The sequence below is a fragment of the Leuciscus leuciscus genome (genome assembly GCF_965113295.1).
Source record: "Leuciscus leuciscus genome assembly, chromosome: 8".
NCBI lineage: Eukaryota > Metazoa > Chordata > Actinopteri > Cypriniformes > Leuciscidae > Leuciscus > Leuciscus leuciscus.
This window is the reverse complement of record NC_138732.1, coordinates 12,371,654-12,387,826: the sequence shown is the minus strand read 5'-3', so window position 1 is coordinate 12,387,826 and position 16,173 is coordinate 12,371,654. Positions and strand designations below refer to the sequence as shown.

Here is a 16,173-nt window from a genome sequence, read left to right as displayed (position 1 = left end):
GTGTATGGAAAGTGGAGGGGTTAGCAAGCACCAAAGCGCTGGTTAATTAGTGTGCTGTAATTAGAGTGTCTCTGTCATTTTGTATATCTGTAGCGTAAAAGAAGGCGAGAGCGACTAAACACGCGGTGCAGAGTGAGATGAAAGCTCAGGACAGGAGAGACACATCAGTGAGAGATGAGAGAAGGGGGAAAAGGCAGATGTGACCAGGATAAAGCAAGAGAGAGAGAGAGAGAGAGAGAGAGAGAGAGAGAGAGAGAGAGAGAGAGAGAGAGAGAGAGAGGAGAGAGAGAGAGAGAGAGAGAGAGAGAGAGAGAGAGAGAGAGAGAGAGAGAGAGAGAGAGAGAGAGAGAGAGACAGACAGAGACAGAGAGACAGATAGGCGCCGCAGTTTGGGATGTGCAGAAGTTTTGTCAAAGACATCCTGATGGCTCATTTCCTGTTAAATTTACTCTGGACTCACATTTACTCACAGGGGCCAGAGATTGTGTCAATTCATTTGTGAATTTTTTGTATTTGTACTGTTCTGCAAAGCTTATACAAGCTCCGTTAGGAACCAATTAAAACTGAGGTTATATGTGTATGTGTGTGTGTGTGTGTGGTGCATGCTGACTCAGAAAAGTAAGTCCCTGTGCAGCCACCATCTGTTTGCCACGGCGTGCTCCTCATCGAACAATAACAACAATGGCAAGAAAAGAACACCAACAGGGAAATGACACACACACACACACACACACACATACACACCTTCTCATGGTTTTGCTCCAGGTATTCTCTCACTGTTCTCAGGGCAACTTCGACTGCTTGTTCAGGCGGGTATCCTGCATCACACACATCATCCAACACAATACACATCAGATTTACACTAAGGCTTTCAATGAATTCAAATGTTAAATCACGACATAAAAAAGGGGTTTAAATTGCAATATGATGATTGACTGATTACAATAAATCACAACTATATCCAAATAAGATCATTCAAAGACATTACATTAATGTGGCAGAGGAAAGCACTGAATAAACAGTACAAATATTTTTTTGCTTTATATATTTTAAATGTTGGGCGTACACATACAGACGTCTTTGGCAATCGCATCTAGCCATTTTTCAGCGTCTCATATAAATTCATTTTATTGTGTTATTTTTTTTATAATTAATCACACTCAATTGATGCATTAAACTGACAGCCCAAACCCAGTAAATCCAACAGAGCAACACAACCTTATATTATTACGGATACACACATTACTTTGAATGATGCACGGCACCATATTTTCTGCATGAAGACTTGAAAACGATTTACTTATGGTGGTTGTTTTCAAACTGAAGCTGTTTGCTGGGTTCATTTTTGAGTTTAATCTCAACACGTATAGCTAAGAAGGGGGATTATAATCAGTGACATGCTCTCGCACCTAATCTCTCCTAATCTGACCGTCTAATCCCAGCCTTAATCTGGAAATCCCTCATACTACTGCAAGTGATATCCACTCCCGGAATTCCTAAAATGAGTTTCCTACTAAATAAATAACCACAAATAAAAACACATGCATGAGCACAGAGGTCACAGCATAGCCGGGGTTCATAAACGCACCATTTATTTGGTTAGATAGAGCGTCATAAACACAGGGAATGAAGTTGATGTTATTCATAAATGTTATTCATTGATGTTAGCTCATATATGCGGTTAACGAACGATTATAGGTTTTAATAATAAATGAGTCTATTGAAGACTCTAAATCAACCAACCTGTAATCAATTACACTCAGTCATTTATAGAGTATGAATATAAAGGACATATAAATATAAATAATTGATGTGAGACAAAACAATTAAAGATGAAAAGGAAACATTGATTAAGAGAAACCGCTGTAATTTTCGCCTACCGTATACTCCAGTAGAGATGCAGGGGAAAGCCTAGACATCAACATCAAAGAGACATAAAAAGAAATAACAACTTGAATTTTATATAATTAAAAGTGTGAAAATTTTGTTTTCTTATCTACAAACTAGTAAATGCTTCTCTAAATAAATGTGTTGTATTAAGAAATTAAGGTTTACAAAGCACTTACTGTTGGACCTATTAGTACAAAACCACAACAAAAACAGCTTTTACAAGGGAGGTTGAATGTAAACTGATTAATTACAACCCATTAAAGATACAATCCTTTACTAATGACAAACGAGCCACTTGTGTCCCAGAATTAAGGACCTTAGAAACAAAAGGTTTAATTTAAAGCAAATGGACCGAGTCACAGTGAACTCTTACTGCTTTTAAAGGCATATTCTGCTAAGGAATGTCTTGGGAACCTCAGCACGTATTGATATAGTACTTTGAAATCAATTAAGGGAATGAAAATTCTGTCATTTATTCACCCTCATGTTCTTCAAAACTTTGGATTACTTTATTTCTTTCATGGAACACAAAAGGAGCGAACACACACTGCTGAACGTCCTAGCTTCCACTTTTCCATACAAAATAAATGAATGGATATGGGGGATGTTGAGCAAAATATAATAAAATAAGACCTTTGTATTCGTTTCATTTGGTTTCAAATCTATCAGAAGACTTGTTATATAATGGATCACTTTTAATGACAATTTAAGGTAATATTTTTTAGCTTTATTATCGGTCTCGGTTAAATTTTGATTACTTTTTTTTTTTGCACAACAACAATTTTTATGTTCCATGGAAAAATGATGGGTTAAAATTTCTATTGTTGTCACTGCGTCAATAATGTTTTTCGGTAATTGAAATAAAGCTGAAATAAAATATAAATATGGATGTAAAAAATGACAAAAAATCCGAAATGTTGGCTTGGCAACTAACTAAAATAATTAAGTTGAAGTTGAAGTACGAAAATTACTAAAACGAAAAATAAAATATTTATACAAAAACTAATAAAAATGACAAGAGCACATAAATTTACTAAAACAAACAAAAATGTAAATGTAAAATAAAAGTTAGATAAAGAATATTAATAAATACTTTGATATAAATATAAAAATAATACAAGTATTAATAACACTAGGAATGACACGAGGGCGAGTTAATGATGAGTGAACTTTTATTTTTTAGATGAAGTACTCCGAATAATACTACACTTAAAGGTCTTTTTTCACAGCGAAAACCAGTTTCATAGAGATAAACAGGAAGTCCTCATAAGACATTATGATGCTACAACAATTGCTTGCTCTTTTTTGAGAACCTTAACAATAGATCTTAGCTGTGACTGTGTGTATTTTTATCCTTGCTGGTGCACTGTTAAAATCTTTTATATATACAGTAACCTGTCTTCAATAAATCATTCCCCGAAAGAAATAAAGCTGAAACGGCTCTCAACTGTTTTAGTAGATTCATATAAAAATTGTTAGGGCACCGGTGGAGTGCGAGTTATCTGCTGTGTTATGACTGGACTGCTGGCATTTTGATTCTTGTACCGTGAGGCAGCTGTGAGGTGTGAGTGATACAGGGTGAGAGTTTAACATGTTAACAGTATGTACCTGAGTTTATGTGCATGCAGCGTTAGGATCGAGACTGCGGTAGGCCGTTAAAATTGCATACAAGTAGTTGTATCACTGCCAAGACATGAAGTCTGAATCTGTTATGAGTGTGTGTGTGTGTGTGAGTGTGTACTGAGACCCTCACCACAGTCCGCAGGTGGTTCTTAGATGCTGTGTGCAGACAGTTATAATAACAGTTTCTCAGCGCTTGTTCCTCTCTCTCCCCCACTGAATCGTGCACTATCGGCCCCACGGTGTGAATAACATCTGTGAAACAGAGAGATACAGCCAAAAACAGAGAGAAGTCGTACAAAAATATCAGAAAATATGTGAATGTGTTTTAATAACTTCAACTTTCTGTCTGCATCCCTCCCGTTCATCTATCCATGTCCCTAAAACACAAATATGTTTATGATACACAATCATTCAAAAGTTTGGGATCAGTATTCTCCAAAAAATTTACACTTTCGTTCAGCAATGACAAATTACATTTATCAGAAGTGACCGTTAATACATTTATAATGCCATTACAGGAATAAATTACCTTTTAAAATATAAACAGTTATTTTAAAGGCACGGTAGGTGAGTTCCAGAAACATGTTTTGTTATGCTGATTGAAAGTCTCTTCACATCCTGATGGCAATCACTAAGTTAAGTGGTCTAAATGTATTTATATGTATATATTTATCGTCTGTGGAATGCATAGGACCATAAAATGTTCGTCCAATCATTGAAATTGGTCCGAATGCAACGATACGATGTCCTACCTGACTGTCAACATATGTATTTCCATACCTCCGCGCACCCTACTCGCATAGACATCACACGTCATCACCTCGTTTCATGCTATAAAGAGTTACACAGAAGATGGAAACCAGTGACGTTATACTCGGAGCGGTTCGTGACTCGAATTTATGCGTTTCAATGGCAACAATATTAAAGGGATAGTTCACTTTGAAATAAATTTTTGGTATGTTTTAGCTTACCTCAAGGGCATCCAAGATGTAGGTGTCTTTTTTTCCGCAGTAGTTTCAATTTTGATATTTTTAGGTCAAACCGTTCTTGTCTGTCAGTCATATAATGCAGGTCGATGGTCATTATCTCAAAGAGCTCTTATACACAGCCATGTCGAAGTGATCTGATCTGACGTGTACGCAGACTGGTGCATAGATATATACACACTAGATGTCGCCTTGTCTACGGCAGTTCATTGGAACGAATGTCTTTAAGGCGACATCTAGTGTATATATCTATGCACCAGTCTGCGTACACGTCAGATCAGATCACTTCGACATGGCTGTGTATAAGAGGTAAAAACGATATAAATACTGTTCGTTTTCTCACACAAACCGCTCGTTTCGTGTCTTAGGCCATCAATGTGTACTTACGATGGGGAATTGTTTAATTTGGACGACGGGGAATTGTTTTAATTTGGACTCTGTGCATGCTCTTTGAGACAGTGACCATCGACCTGCATTATATGACTGACAGACAAGAACGGTTTGACCTAAAAATATCCAAATTGAAACTACTGCGGAAAAAAAGACACCTACATCTTGGATGCCCTTGAGGTAAGCTAAAACATACCAAAAATTAATTTCAAAGTGAACTATCCCTTTAATGCTGAAATTAATCTGCAGCTGTCAGGTGGAACAGGTCAGTGCTATTTAAGTTTTTTATGTTCGTTATTATTGTAATGTTATGTGCTTTGAGACAGGAGGTTGTTTAACGCCGTCTCTTGTGACGCTTTTGTTTGCGGAGTCGTGGCTTTGGAGACGTTCTGAAGGGAGGGTGGGATCTTATGCTTTCAAAGCTAGCTCACTATTGCTAGTCTCTCTGAAAATTGCCTACCCTACCTTTAAATTGTAGTAATACTTCACAATATTAATGTTTTTATTGTATTTTCGATCACATAAATGCTGCCTTGGTGAGCATAAAAGACTTCTTTCAAACATGGTACCGATCCCAAATTTTTGAACAGTAGCATATATTTTAAACGTTCAATTATTTTCTTAGAGTAACTTTGTTTAGTCCACACATCAGTGCAGTTTGATGTAATGAAACTCTTACTGATGTTATATTAAAACAATTAATTCACCTAAATATATGGATCTACCTTTTTAAGTGATTTTAAAAAAAGGTTTACAGTGCATTAAAAGATGGTATAACATAAAAACATGAATAACATGGTATAGTAAACAAAAATCAATAATTTCTCTTAGTCCTATTAAAAGTTCAAACAAATGTCATTCAAGTATATTAAAGGGCTATAAATTTCGCATTTTAAAATGTTCCATTAATTAGTGGTATCGGTATATCAGTATCAGTGATATTGGCCTTAATTGGCAGAACTAGGCCTTTGTAACACAGTCTGGCTGACTAATAGAAATAACTGATGGCTGTTGGATGGGTCTTTTGGCTTGTTTCTTCTGATGACATGATGATACAACATCGAAAAATCTCTTCACAGTAACTGCTGCACCGATAGGCGCTGTCAACAGCTGAGTTGATAAGCATTGATAGTGTTTAGTCCTTTCTAAACCCCACATTTACCATGGAAACCGCAGTTTCTACCAAAATACCCAAGTGACGGCAGTTGTTATAAATAAATAATACAGTGAGATAAATAAATAAGACAGTAAATTCATATGGAATCTGCAGGATTTAGCAATCCTTTTACTAGCATTGATTACTGTAATAACTATAGTAGTAATTGTTGGCAGATTCTATGGTTTCCAGGGTACATGCAAATAAAGAAGTGTGAAGTCCGCACACTGAAAATTACTGCTCCAATTATTATTTTGTATTATTCAAGCAACGTTTCGACCCTCAGGTCTTCATCAGGCACAATGTCAATGTAAAGTGAAGTCAACTTTAAATAGACACAGGTGATCACCTTAATTAGGCACACCCAAGAAATCATGTGACAAATACAAGTCATGTGACAAATACAACTCATGTGGCAAATACAAATTACAAAAAACGTTTAATCACTATAAAAATGGCTTAATATCAAAATCCTCATTCAACCCTAAAGGTGACAAAGTATTTAAGGTATAAATCCAAAAACAGGGTACGTTCATAAGCGTAACAGGAAAAAACTGAAATCATCAAAATAAATTATGTTTGATTCCTTTTATTTGTTCTAAAGTAAAATTTAGAGTGTGCATGTTCAAATGTTTAATTGAAAAGCAGTTTCCTTGGTCTGCAAAAGAATAATGATTATTCATATAATAATATAAAAATGGTCTCTATGGCAATTGTCAATACAGCAAGTGCGATACTTTACATGCTTTTGTAAGGTCTTTTTTGAAAGAGAAAAGTGATTAACCCCTGATGTGTTATTTCTAAACTTTTGATTAGACTTATTCACTTATACCAACTACACTTTCTGTTTGTGGTTCCCATTTCTGCCATCTGTCTGTTTCTCGATTACTAAAGACCCACTTGTCTCCATCCTGCACCCTCTCATCTCAATTTCCTGTTTCCTCCTCCCATTGACATTGACACTCAGCTCAACCAGACGGTAGGTCCGTTTCCCTTGTCCTCCTTTTCCGTCTGCGTCTACCTTCTGTCTAAAACATCCATCCATCTGTCCTCTCAATGTCTTATGTCCTTGTGTGTCACGTCTGTGGCATGTCCTCAATCCTTCCCCTTTGCCCCGCTTGTCTTTTGGACGTCCAGCCTCCCTCCGTCAGTTCCACTCCCACTCTTCTTTCCCTCATCCATCCGCCCCCCGACACCTCTCTGCGCTGCGTGCTGTCCGGCTGCGTTTATTTACCGCTGCACTCTGCAGTGTTTACAGCATCGATCCACCTCTGTTTGTTTAGTCCAGCAGCACCATCATACATCAAGTCAGGCAGAGACATTAGTCACACACACACACACACACACACACACACACACACACACACACACACACCTAGACGCTCACATATGATATGCAAAGGGAAACAATGGACAGAAAAAAACAAACAAACTGAGAACAGTGGGCATATGTTTGACTGGAAGTACAGTGTCACAAAGTGTTGTCATATTTGTGGCACAGCATGAACTGCTAAAGCGGGTGTGGAAGGAAGAGAGACAGGATGACATAATCACCGCAGACACAGGTGCAGCTGGAGGTTAAAGCAAACTACAGAAAACTGCCGGGAGGTTTAGATATTGCACTGCTCAACTCCCTCTGTCGCTCCTGTTTGCTCTCTAAAGCAAACACAAGCGCACTTACAACAGAGTGAGCGGGGAAGAAATGAACATTTTCTACAGATTTCAGATGTTTACGATGGAGCATAATGTAGATTCGGGACCTTGTTGCTAAAATATAGTTTCTGAAATTGATCATTAAGCTGTTGACCTAATCTAATAAATATTTGTCATATAATCATGTCATTTATTAGCCTGGGTTCCCCCATGCTGCCTTGAGCGCAGCGCGATTTTATTCACGCTGCTAGTCAGCATGGATTCCATGGACCAGATTTTCGCCTCAGCTAGGGAACCAATCACAGAACGGGGAGGGAGCAGCAAGACGATGACGACATCTATGCGACACACCGAAGCAGTTTGTTTATATCTATGGATCCAACATGACAGACGTAAAAATATATGCATATTTTTAGGAACACATCTACAAAAAATGCCTGTATTTCAAGTTGATAAAATAATTTAAAATCCACATCAGTTTATTTGTGCCGACGCGCCACGCCCTCCCATGATCTATAACGTTCCCTAGGCTACTTTCACTTTTGCGCGCGATCTGCTTGCAGTCGTCGAGATGGATGCTGAGGAGTTGAAGAAAAGAATAGCTAGTGGAGATTGTAAAGTTGTCGACAATACGTTAACGTCATCAAAAATCAAGTCCAGTGTGTGGGAGAAATTTGGAGTTATCTGAAGAAAATATTGTGAAAGGCTTTGCTGCAAACATTTTCGTGTTGGATAGCCGCAAATGTGAAACTTCATCCCTGAGGAAGCACGCAGAAACTGTGGTAACAAAGCAGTTCTATCGAACGGTATTTTTCAAATTTAACACCGTTAAGTATGTGTGGTGTGCAGAGCGTGTTTGAACCCAAAATGGTCAGATGTAGGCTAGACGAAATTGCGTGGCATATAGTGTTGTAGCCGCGACTGTTCGATTGGTAAAATGTTATAAGGCTACTCAGTTTTGTGGTAACGTTAGCCATGTTCTTCATGTATCGGCCTATTGACAGCTTCGGCTGAAGTTGTCCTTGTGTTACTTGTCGTGTAATAACTTCTGTTTGACCTGGCAATAAACATTTTTGTAAGTGTGTCTATAATGCGTTGAATATCTGTCGCTCTACATACGTCATCTGGTATAATTGAAACGATTGGCTATGAGCTACGGACAGGCGCATTTGATAGACATTTGTAGCGCCCAATAAACGGCTCTGGGCATTCGTAAACCACGCCTCAAATACGAGAAAATGAACATGTGGTTCCCAGACCACGTCTCAAAGAGAAAGTGGTCTGACGTTAGCCAGGCTAGTCATTTATTACATTTTTATATATACTTTAATTTTGTGTTGAAACCTGACATGCAAATGAATAGACACAATACTTGTATATAAATAATAATAATTTATTTAACAAAAAGTTTAGATAGATAGATAAGATTAGATTAGATTAAACTTTATTGTCATTATGCAAGGTACAAGTACAGAGCTAATGAAATGCAGTTAGCATCTAACCAGAAGTGCAGAAATATAGTGTTCAATATACAGATAAGCGCAGAAATAAGTCAACAGCGTAAGTGGAGCTATAGCTTACAATATGTACAGAATATATGAATATACTAAAACTGTATAGAAGAAAATGAATGGATGGATGGATGGATAAAATAAGATAGATAAATTCAAGATTATTTATGTACCGTATTTCAACACTTTTTGTGGCTTTTTGCTTTAATATATGCTGGATCACAGTGTGGTCGTACAGCTTGTCTTCTAAAACATTTTATTCCACCATAACTTCCTGATCTGCTCACGAGAAAACATACCATTCTCTTTCTCCCCACGCAGCTCCCAAACCAAAACCTGACAACACCCATAACGTATCGATGAATCTACTCCAAACTTGCTATTATCAGGCTCTAAATCACTCCCCTGTTTGTTCCCCCTCCTTCCCGTCTTCCTCCTGCCTGCTCGCCTTTCTCTTTCCTCTTCTCCCTCCCTCTCAGTGAAAGATTTTCTGTCTTTCTGCTACCAAGTCTAACTGTTCACTCATCCAGACCAAACCCAAGTCTCCTGTCTCATGCACAAAGGGAGGCCCTGGTCTCTCCCACCAAACCCCCTGGAGAAAAAGTCAGCTATATCCCCATTCTGCAGCAGGGGAGCAGGTGCGCTGACTTAAAAAAAGACAGCTGGCTAAGACGGTGCAAGAGATCTGCTTATCATCTGAATGGTCCGAAGGTGTTCGACTCACTTTTTGTGTTTCACCCCTTTTTCTCAAATTCAAATCAGCTTGGCAGCTAAGTTACAATATACCCGCAGTCACCAGCCGATCAAGCACGACGGCCCTCACAATAGATCCCTTTTCTTTCACCTTGGCTTTCATGCAACTGGTTTTGACAAGAAAAAGCTGTGATTTTAAAGAAAGTTGCAGCTCAAAATTGATTTGAGATAACAGCCTTAATTTGAGGTCATTGTAAAATGACGGTGTATTTCATTGGATTGTTTAATAAACATAATTAAATAATCGAACCTTGTTATTCATCCAGTCTATGAGCAATGAGGGGAGAGAGAAAAAGGGATTAGTTAAATAACAGGAGAGAAGGGTGGGTGTTCGATTGGCCTGTGTGGATTTTAATTAGTGTTAATTGGCCTCAGAGGGAAATGAAGGCTCAGAGAGAGTGTGTGTATGTGTGTGTATTGATAAATATGCTACTCTCTTCTCTTTCTCCCCCCTAGCAATGGTTGTTTTGTATTGTTGGGTCCCTAGTCAAGGCTGTATTGGTACACAGGTGGACTTAGGGACTGACAGGATCTGCACATTCTGCCTTTCATTCACCAATGAGATCCACTGGGTTTATAGTTCACCCCCTCAACCCAGGCAGAGTATGTATTATTACCATACTTCTGTTTTACTATAAGACACAAACATACACTCCCCTATCCTCATCCAAAAAGTAACAGATGTGCGAGCACATGTGCAAACTGCAGCTCAGCCAGTCAAAACATGACAATACTCTATACAAACACACAAATCTCAGATTTTATTTAGGGGCTTTAGTCTGTAATTATAGATGCTTTCTATTACTATCACGCAATTGATGTTCAAGCTGAAGTATGACATTTCTCCACCACCGAACGGAACTGCAAAAACAAATATTGTTTTCAAAAAAGGTTTTCAAATACGCCCACATCAGTTCTTGATTGAACAAACTGACAGCCCCGCCCCAACTCACGCCACTGGTAGAGTCAGTATTTTTTGTGTACGACTAGACGGGTAGCTCAAAACAACTGGGCAACAGAGACAAAATAAATAACCTATGAATAGCTTATTTATAGCTGTCTCTGCATATTAAGATAGGATAAACAAAATATTTAAAAACCGAAAAATGTACATACTTCAGCCTAAAGGGTTTAAAATAAATTAATTCTAAGCATTAAACGTTTGCGCTTTACTCGTTTTGCTATGGACATGATTGACATCTTAAATCTTCCAGCATGTTGAGGAGAGCTTTGCTATTACTTTTTCAAACGATCAGAACCTAGAATCTAGTGGATGATGCAATATATAAAAATCCGGTAGAGTTACACTGAAGGTGTGACCTGACACTTGGGGATTGGCTGAACATCCAAGGATTTGTGGCAGCCAGTTTTGCATAGACAAATTTGGAACCTGCACCGCCATGATGCTCTCTACCCACAGACAGAAACCTGAACATTTTCATTTAGAAATGTTACATTTTAACAGCTCACAAATCACAAATAGTCCAAACACCTGTTCGTACATAACTTATAATCCCATCAGTGTGCGGTGCACGCAGTCAGACACAGACACTAATTTCAGTCCTGCAATTACTGCTGATATTTACTGTTCTACTCCCCGCAGTTCGGTACAGTACAGAAAGAGAGAGATGAGAAGGAAAAACACAAAGTTGGAGAGAAAAATCAACTAAAGACTACGTAAAAACTAACAGAGAGCATAGCCTGGAGTGTAAGGCAAATCACTAGTGTGTATCTGTGTGTGTTGGGGGTGGCTTGAGAATCAGCAGCGTGTGCATCTCTGTCTCTGAACAGCAAGGTACAGTGGGGGGGGATCATAAATTAGACAAGGAAATTACTGCTAAGTGTGCGAATAAATTAAAGTGCGCTTGCTTCTGTAAACACTGTCTGACTACATAATTACTGAACACTCTCTGGAAGAGTGAAAGAGAGGGAGGGAGATGGATGGAGGGAGGGAGGGAGGGAGAGTGATAGGGAAAAAGGTTTGCGTTGATGGTTTATTCATTTATTCATTCGGCAGCGTGCAACATGTACGCAACCGTTTGACATTTCGCTAGAGAGGTTGCACAACACCTGCTTACTATCCAAAGATAGGAAATATAAAACATTGCAAAAGTCAAAATCAAGTGTAATTTAGTTTCTACAAAAGTACTGTGCTGACTTTGATGCAATCAAGCGTAAACCTGAGCAAGGTTTGCTCTTTTCCTTATCCATTTAGCATACTGGAAGAAATGTTTAATTCTAACAAATGATTCTGAATTCATCATCCTATTCCAAAGAGCTCAAACCATTTCAGACAGATGTTTATATGGCATTAGTGTGATGATCAGTTTGTTTCATGAGCAACTCACATTTTGCAGGCAGGCCGTAGGCTCCGGTGATCTTGGCCTCCCCCGTTTCGCAGCCGTTCAGAGTGGCACATTCCTTCTTCAACAGAGGACCAGCTCCACGATGAATGGCACCATCCACTGAAGGGGGAATATATATACACATATACATATTCATATATATGCATATACATGCACAACAGTTATTTTTGTTAGCTATGAATAGATCTAGCATTCTGGACTCTTAATAAGATACAGATAAAGTAGTGCAGTAAGGTTACATTTATTAGAATGAATTATAACATTTATTTAAAAGAATTACTGAGAGATATACATGCATATATATATATATATATATATATATATATATATATATATATATATATACATACACATACATACATACATGCATATATACATATATACATACACACACACACAATATAAATACACATATGTAATATTTAGCCAGATAATTCAGATGGCAATTTACCAACATTTATGATATATTTTCTTTTTTCATTTACTTTAATTGACTTTTTAAGACATTTTAAGCATAAAAACACCGGTAACATTTTACATTAATTAACCACATTAGTTAACATGAACTAAGAATGAACACTACTTTTACAGGATTTATTTATCATAGTTAAATGTTAATCTCAACATTTACTACATTTTTAAGATCAAAAGATGTATCTGTTGACATTACTTAATGCACTGTGAACTAACATGAACATTTTTATTAACTAAATATTAACAAAGGTTAATAAATGCTGTAAAAACACATTGCCCATTGTTAGTTCATGTTAGTTAATGAATAAACTAATGTTAACAAATGAGAACTTGTTACCAAATCACCTGCCACCTCTCAATCTCAGGCAGCTGTATATGATGGGTCCTTTCTAAAAATGTCGTCCAATGACAAATATTGTGCAGTTTGGGATCGACACAGCTTGTTTACCCCACTTTAATGCTGATAAACCCAACCCCCATTTATCATTTGAGGACACAGAAAAATCTGATTTCTCATAGCACTAAGGGCAGCGATTTGAGGGTCATAACAGTTTTACTCAAGGGTTTTCAGCGCCCTGGTACTTTTGCTGATATGTGCTCAGAATCTGCAGGAGCGAGAGATAGAGTGATAAAAAGATAGAAAGATAGGGAATATATACCAAGAAATACCAGAGAGTGAAGTGGAGAGAAAGATGAGGAAAAAACTGAGAGAGACGGAGGGACAGATGGAGGGAAGTTGTACTCAGGGCTTTGGAGTGGAGGAAAGGAGGATGAGAGGAAGGAATAGGGGAAAAGATGTGAATGTGGTGACGAGGTACGCCTGTTGGGAATAGCTTGCTTTCCTGTGTAATTGCAACATGCATGCACACACACTTTTTATATTACACAAACATCTTTTTAGCAGGTACTAATTGGCTTTTTGCTCACCTGTCGGGGTTTGTGACACGGAAAAAAACATATAGGATATTTTCCTATATTGCATACAGTTTTTTTTCCAGCTCTCTGTCATATCATATGTGTTCCTAGCATTTAATCCCACGCAACACCTACGTGCATGCAAACATGCATGCATGGGGTCCACACACACACACAACATTTCTGTGAAAAGCATTCATTAACAGTTGTTCTCAATTTCCCATCAAATTGGTTTGGTCTGAATTGGTGGTCAGCAAGTGTTTTCGAAACGCACCCTCTTACACCATGTCCTAACTACATAAAGGTATCTTTTCCATGTTAATCAGTTTTCGTCCTAACCAGCCGCGATGGCGACACGCGACGATTCTATTTTAGAAACAGTTTTTATTTTTCTGCGATGTCGCGGCTGGAACAACAAACACAAAGTGTGACAATGATAATCTCAGGTAGCCTACTGTTTATCTGCTTTATTTAATTTTACACCGTGTCCTCCTAACCAGACGCGATGCGATAAGATTCCAGCGACAAATAATTTGTCTGTCCCATGGGTCTGTCTACCCTGGTAAACCAGAGTTCTCGCGAGAGCACAAGTTGAATTTGCTCAGCGAGTTACTCTGGTGTCGAGCAATGGAGCTCATTAAATATGCCCCTCGATCTGAGCTGCACCAATCACATCGGGTTATCTGATATAGGCGGGCCAGAGGCGAGCTAAACAGAAGACGACAGCGCTGTGACGTCGAAGTCATTAATAAACATTGCAAGATGCCTATGGATGAATAGCAGTTGTTTGAAACGGCTTTGGCCGCTACAATGAACGAGTTAGACTTGGCTTTTTCCCAAAAGAGGAACAGAAGACGGCGCTCGAATCGTTCCTTTGCAAGAAGGGTGTTTTTGCTGTTTTGCCGACCGGAAGAGTCTAATCTACCAGTTAGCTCTGCTGGTAGCTATGCGTATGGGGTTTATTGTTGTGATTGGTCGTAGTGTTATCCAATTGCATGCTGTGAGATTTTCAAATGCATACTTGGTGCCGCCCCTCGAGCTGGCCGATTTTCATTGACCGACACCAGACCATTAATCTTTTAGATTTAGGTCTGGATTTCCAGGCTAGGGTCTGTCCACACTAGAACCACTTTGCTAGAACGCGACGTGACTACGAGAGGCGTCAAAATCAATCAAAACCCACAGCCAATCAGAACAGCGTGTGGGCGGAGCAAGTGCACAGCACCAGAGAGTAATCTTGACGACATTCGCAAGAAAATGGATAAGTAGGCTACATAATCAAATTCACAAATATTACACCCCTTAAACATGATTAAAAATACATAGGCTATTGAGTTACTAAAACAATCTTTGTCAAAGAATACACTTGTTTGTTCACAGTTTGAACGTTCTTGTTTCCATTTGTTTAATTTCAAGATTTGAGGTGAATTATCCATTGTTGCTTTTACAGCTACAAAGCTGGGAGAACTAAATGATATTTAATGTCACACTGCATGCTTTTATTTTTGCATTCTTGAGTTTGTTGTTCCAGTGCGACGTCGCAGAAAAATAGAAACCGTTTCTAAAATAGAATCGTCGCGTGTCGCCGTCGCGGCTGGTTAAAAGATACCTTTTATCGCGCTTAGCGTGTAGTTAGGACACGGTGTTAAAAGCATGCAATATGACTTTGAATACCATTTAGTGCTCCCAGCTTTGTAGCTGTAAAAGCAGCAATGGATAATTCACCTCAGATCTTGAAATTAAACAAATGGAAACATGAACGTTTAAACTGTGAAAAAACAAGAGCATTCTTTGACACAGATTGTTTTAGTAACTCAGTAGCCTATGCATTTTTAATAATGTTTAATGGTGTAATATTTGTGAATTTGATTATTATCATTTCTTGCGAGTGCCGTCAAGATGATCTGGTGCTGTGCACTTGCCTCGAGACTCCGCCCACACGCTGTTCTGATTGGCTGTGGGTTTTGATTGATTTTGACGCATCTCGTAGTCACGTCGCATCTAGTGTGGACAGACAAATTATTTGTCGCTGTAATCTTATCGCATCGCGCCTGGTTAGGACACGGTGTTATTGGCTGAGCTGGTCACCATGGTAGCCATTAGTAGGAGCATTTGATTGGATCTGGCACATCTGCTAGCCCATGTCACAAATCCCTCGACACCAAAGCACAATCTCTCTCTAAACATATGCCTGCCATTCTGGGTTTTAAACCAGAACACCAACATTACACTCGGTGCCAAGTGGAGAACATAACACACATTTTCACTCAAAAAATAAAACAACCAAATCAATACTTATCCATGTGTAGCTTTCCAGGTTGCTAAAAAACAGACAAACATTTTTAAAAGCCATATGCCAAAATTCAACATTACACCACAAACACAACAAAACCCAAATATACTCTAATGTCACTGTGTCCTTTTGTGCAATCTGGAGCTTTCTCAGCTCTGAGCTT

The 16,173-nt window shown here is 38.4% G+C and overlaps 1 protein-coding gene and 1 long non-coding RNA gene across 3 annotated transcripts in view; one reads left to right on the top strand and one right to left on the bottom strand.

The window, feature by feature from the left end:
- macrod1 (mono-ADP ribosylhydrolase 1) overlaps window positions 1–16,173 on the bottom strand; it is a 61,294-nt gene that overhangs the window by 4,716 nt on the left and 40,405 nt on the right. For both annotated transcript variants that reach the window (XM_082177628.1, XM_082177627.1), the window contains 4 exons: window positions 12,311–12,427; window positions 3,644–3,765; window positions 1,881–1,911; window positions 745–818 (listed from right to left, as the gene is read on the bottom strand). In XM_082177628.1, the coding sequence (XP_082033754.1) occupies window positions 745–818; window positions 1,881–1,911; window positions 3,644–3,765; window positions 12,311–12,427 (344 nt within the window). The remainder of the gene's footprint in view (window positions 1–744; window positions 819–1,880; window positions 1,912–3,643; window positions 3,766–12,310; window positions 12,428–16,173) is intronic.
- Window positions 6,303–9,338, top strand: LOC309504490. The gene is made up of 2 exons (XR_014208091.1): window positions 6,303–7,883; window positions 8,999–9,338. It is a non-coding gene; the product is annotated as an uncharacterized lncRNA (long non-coding RNA).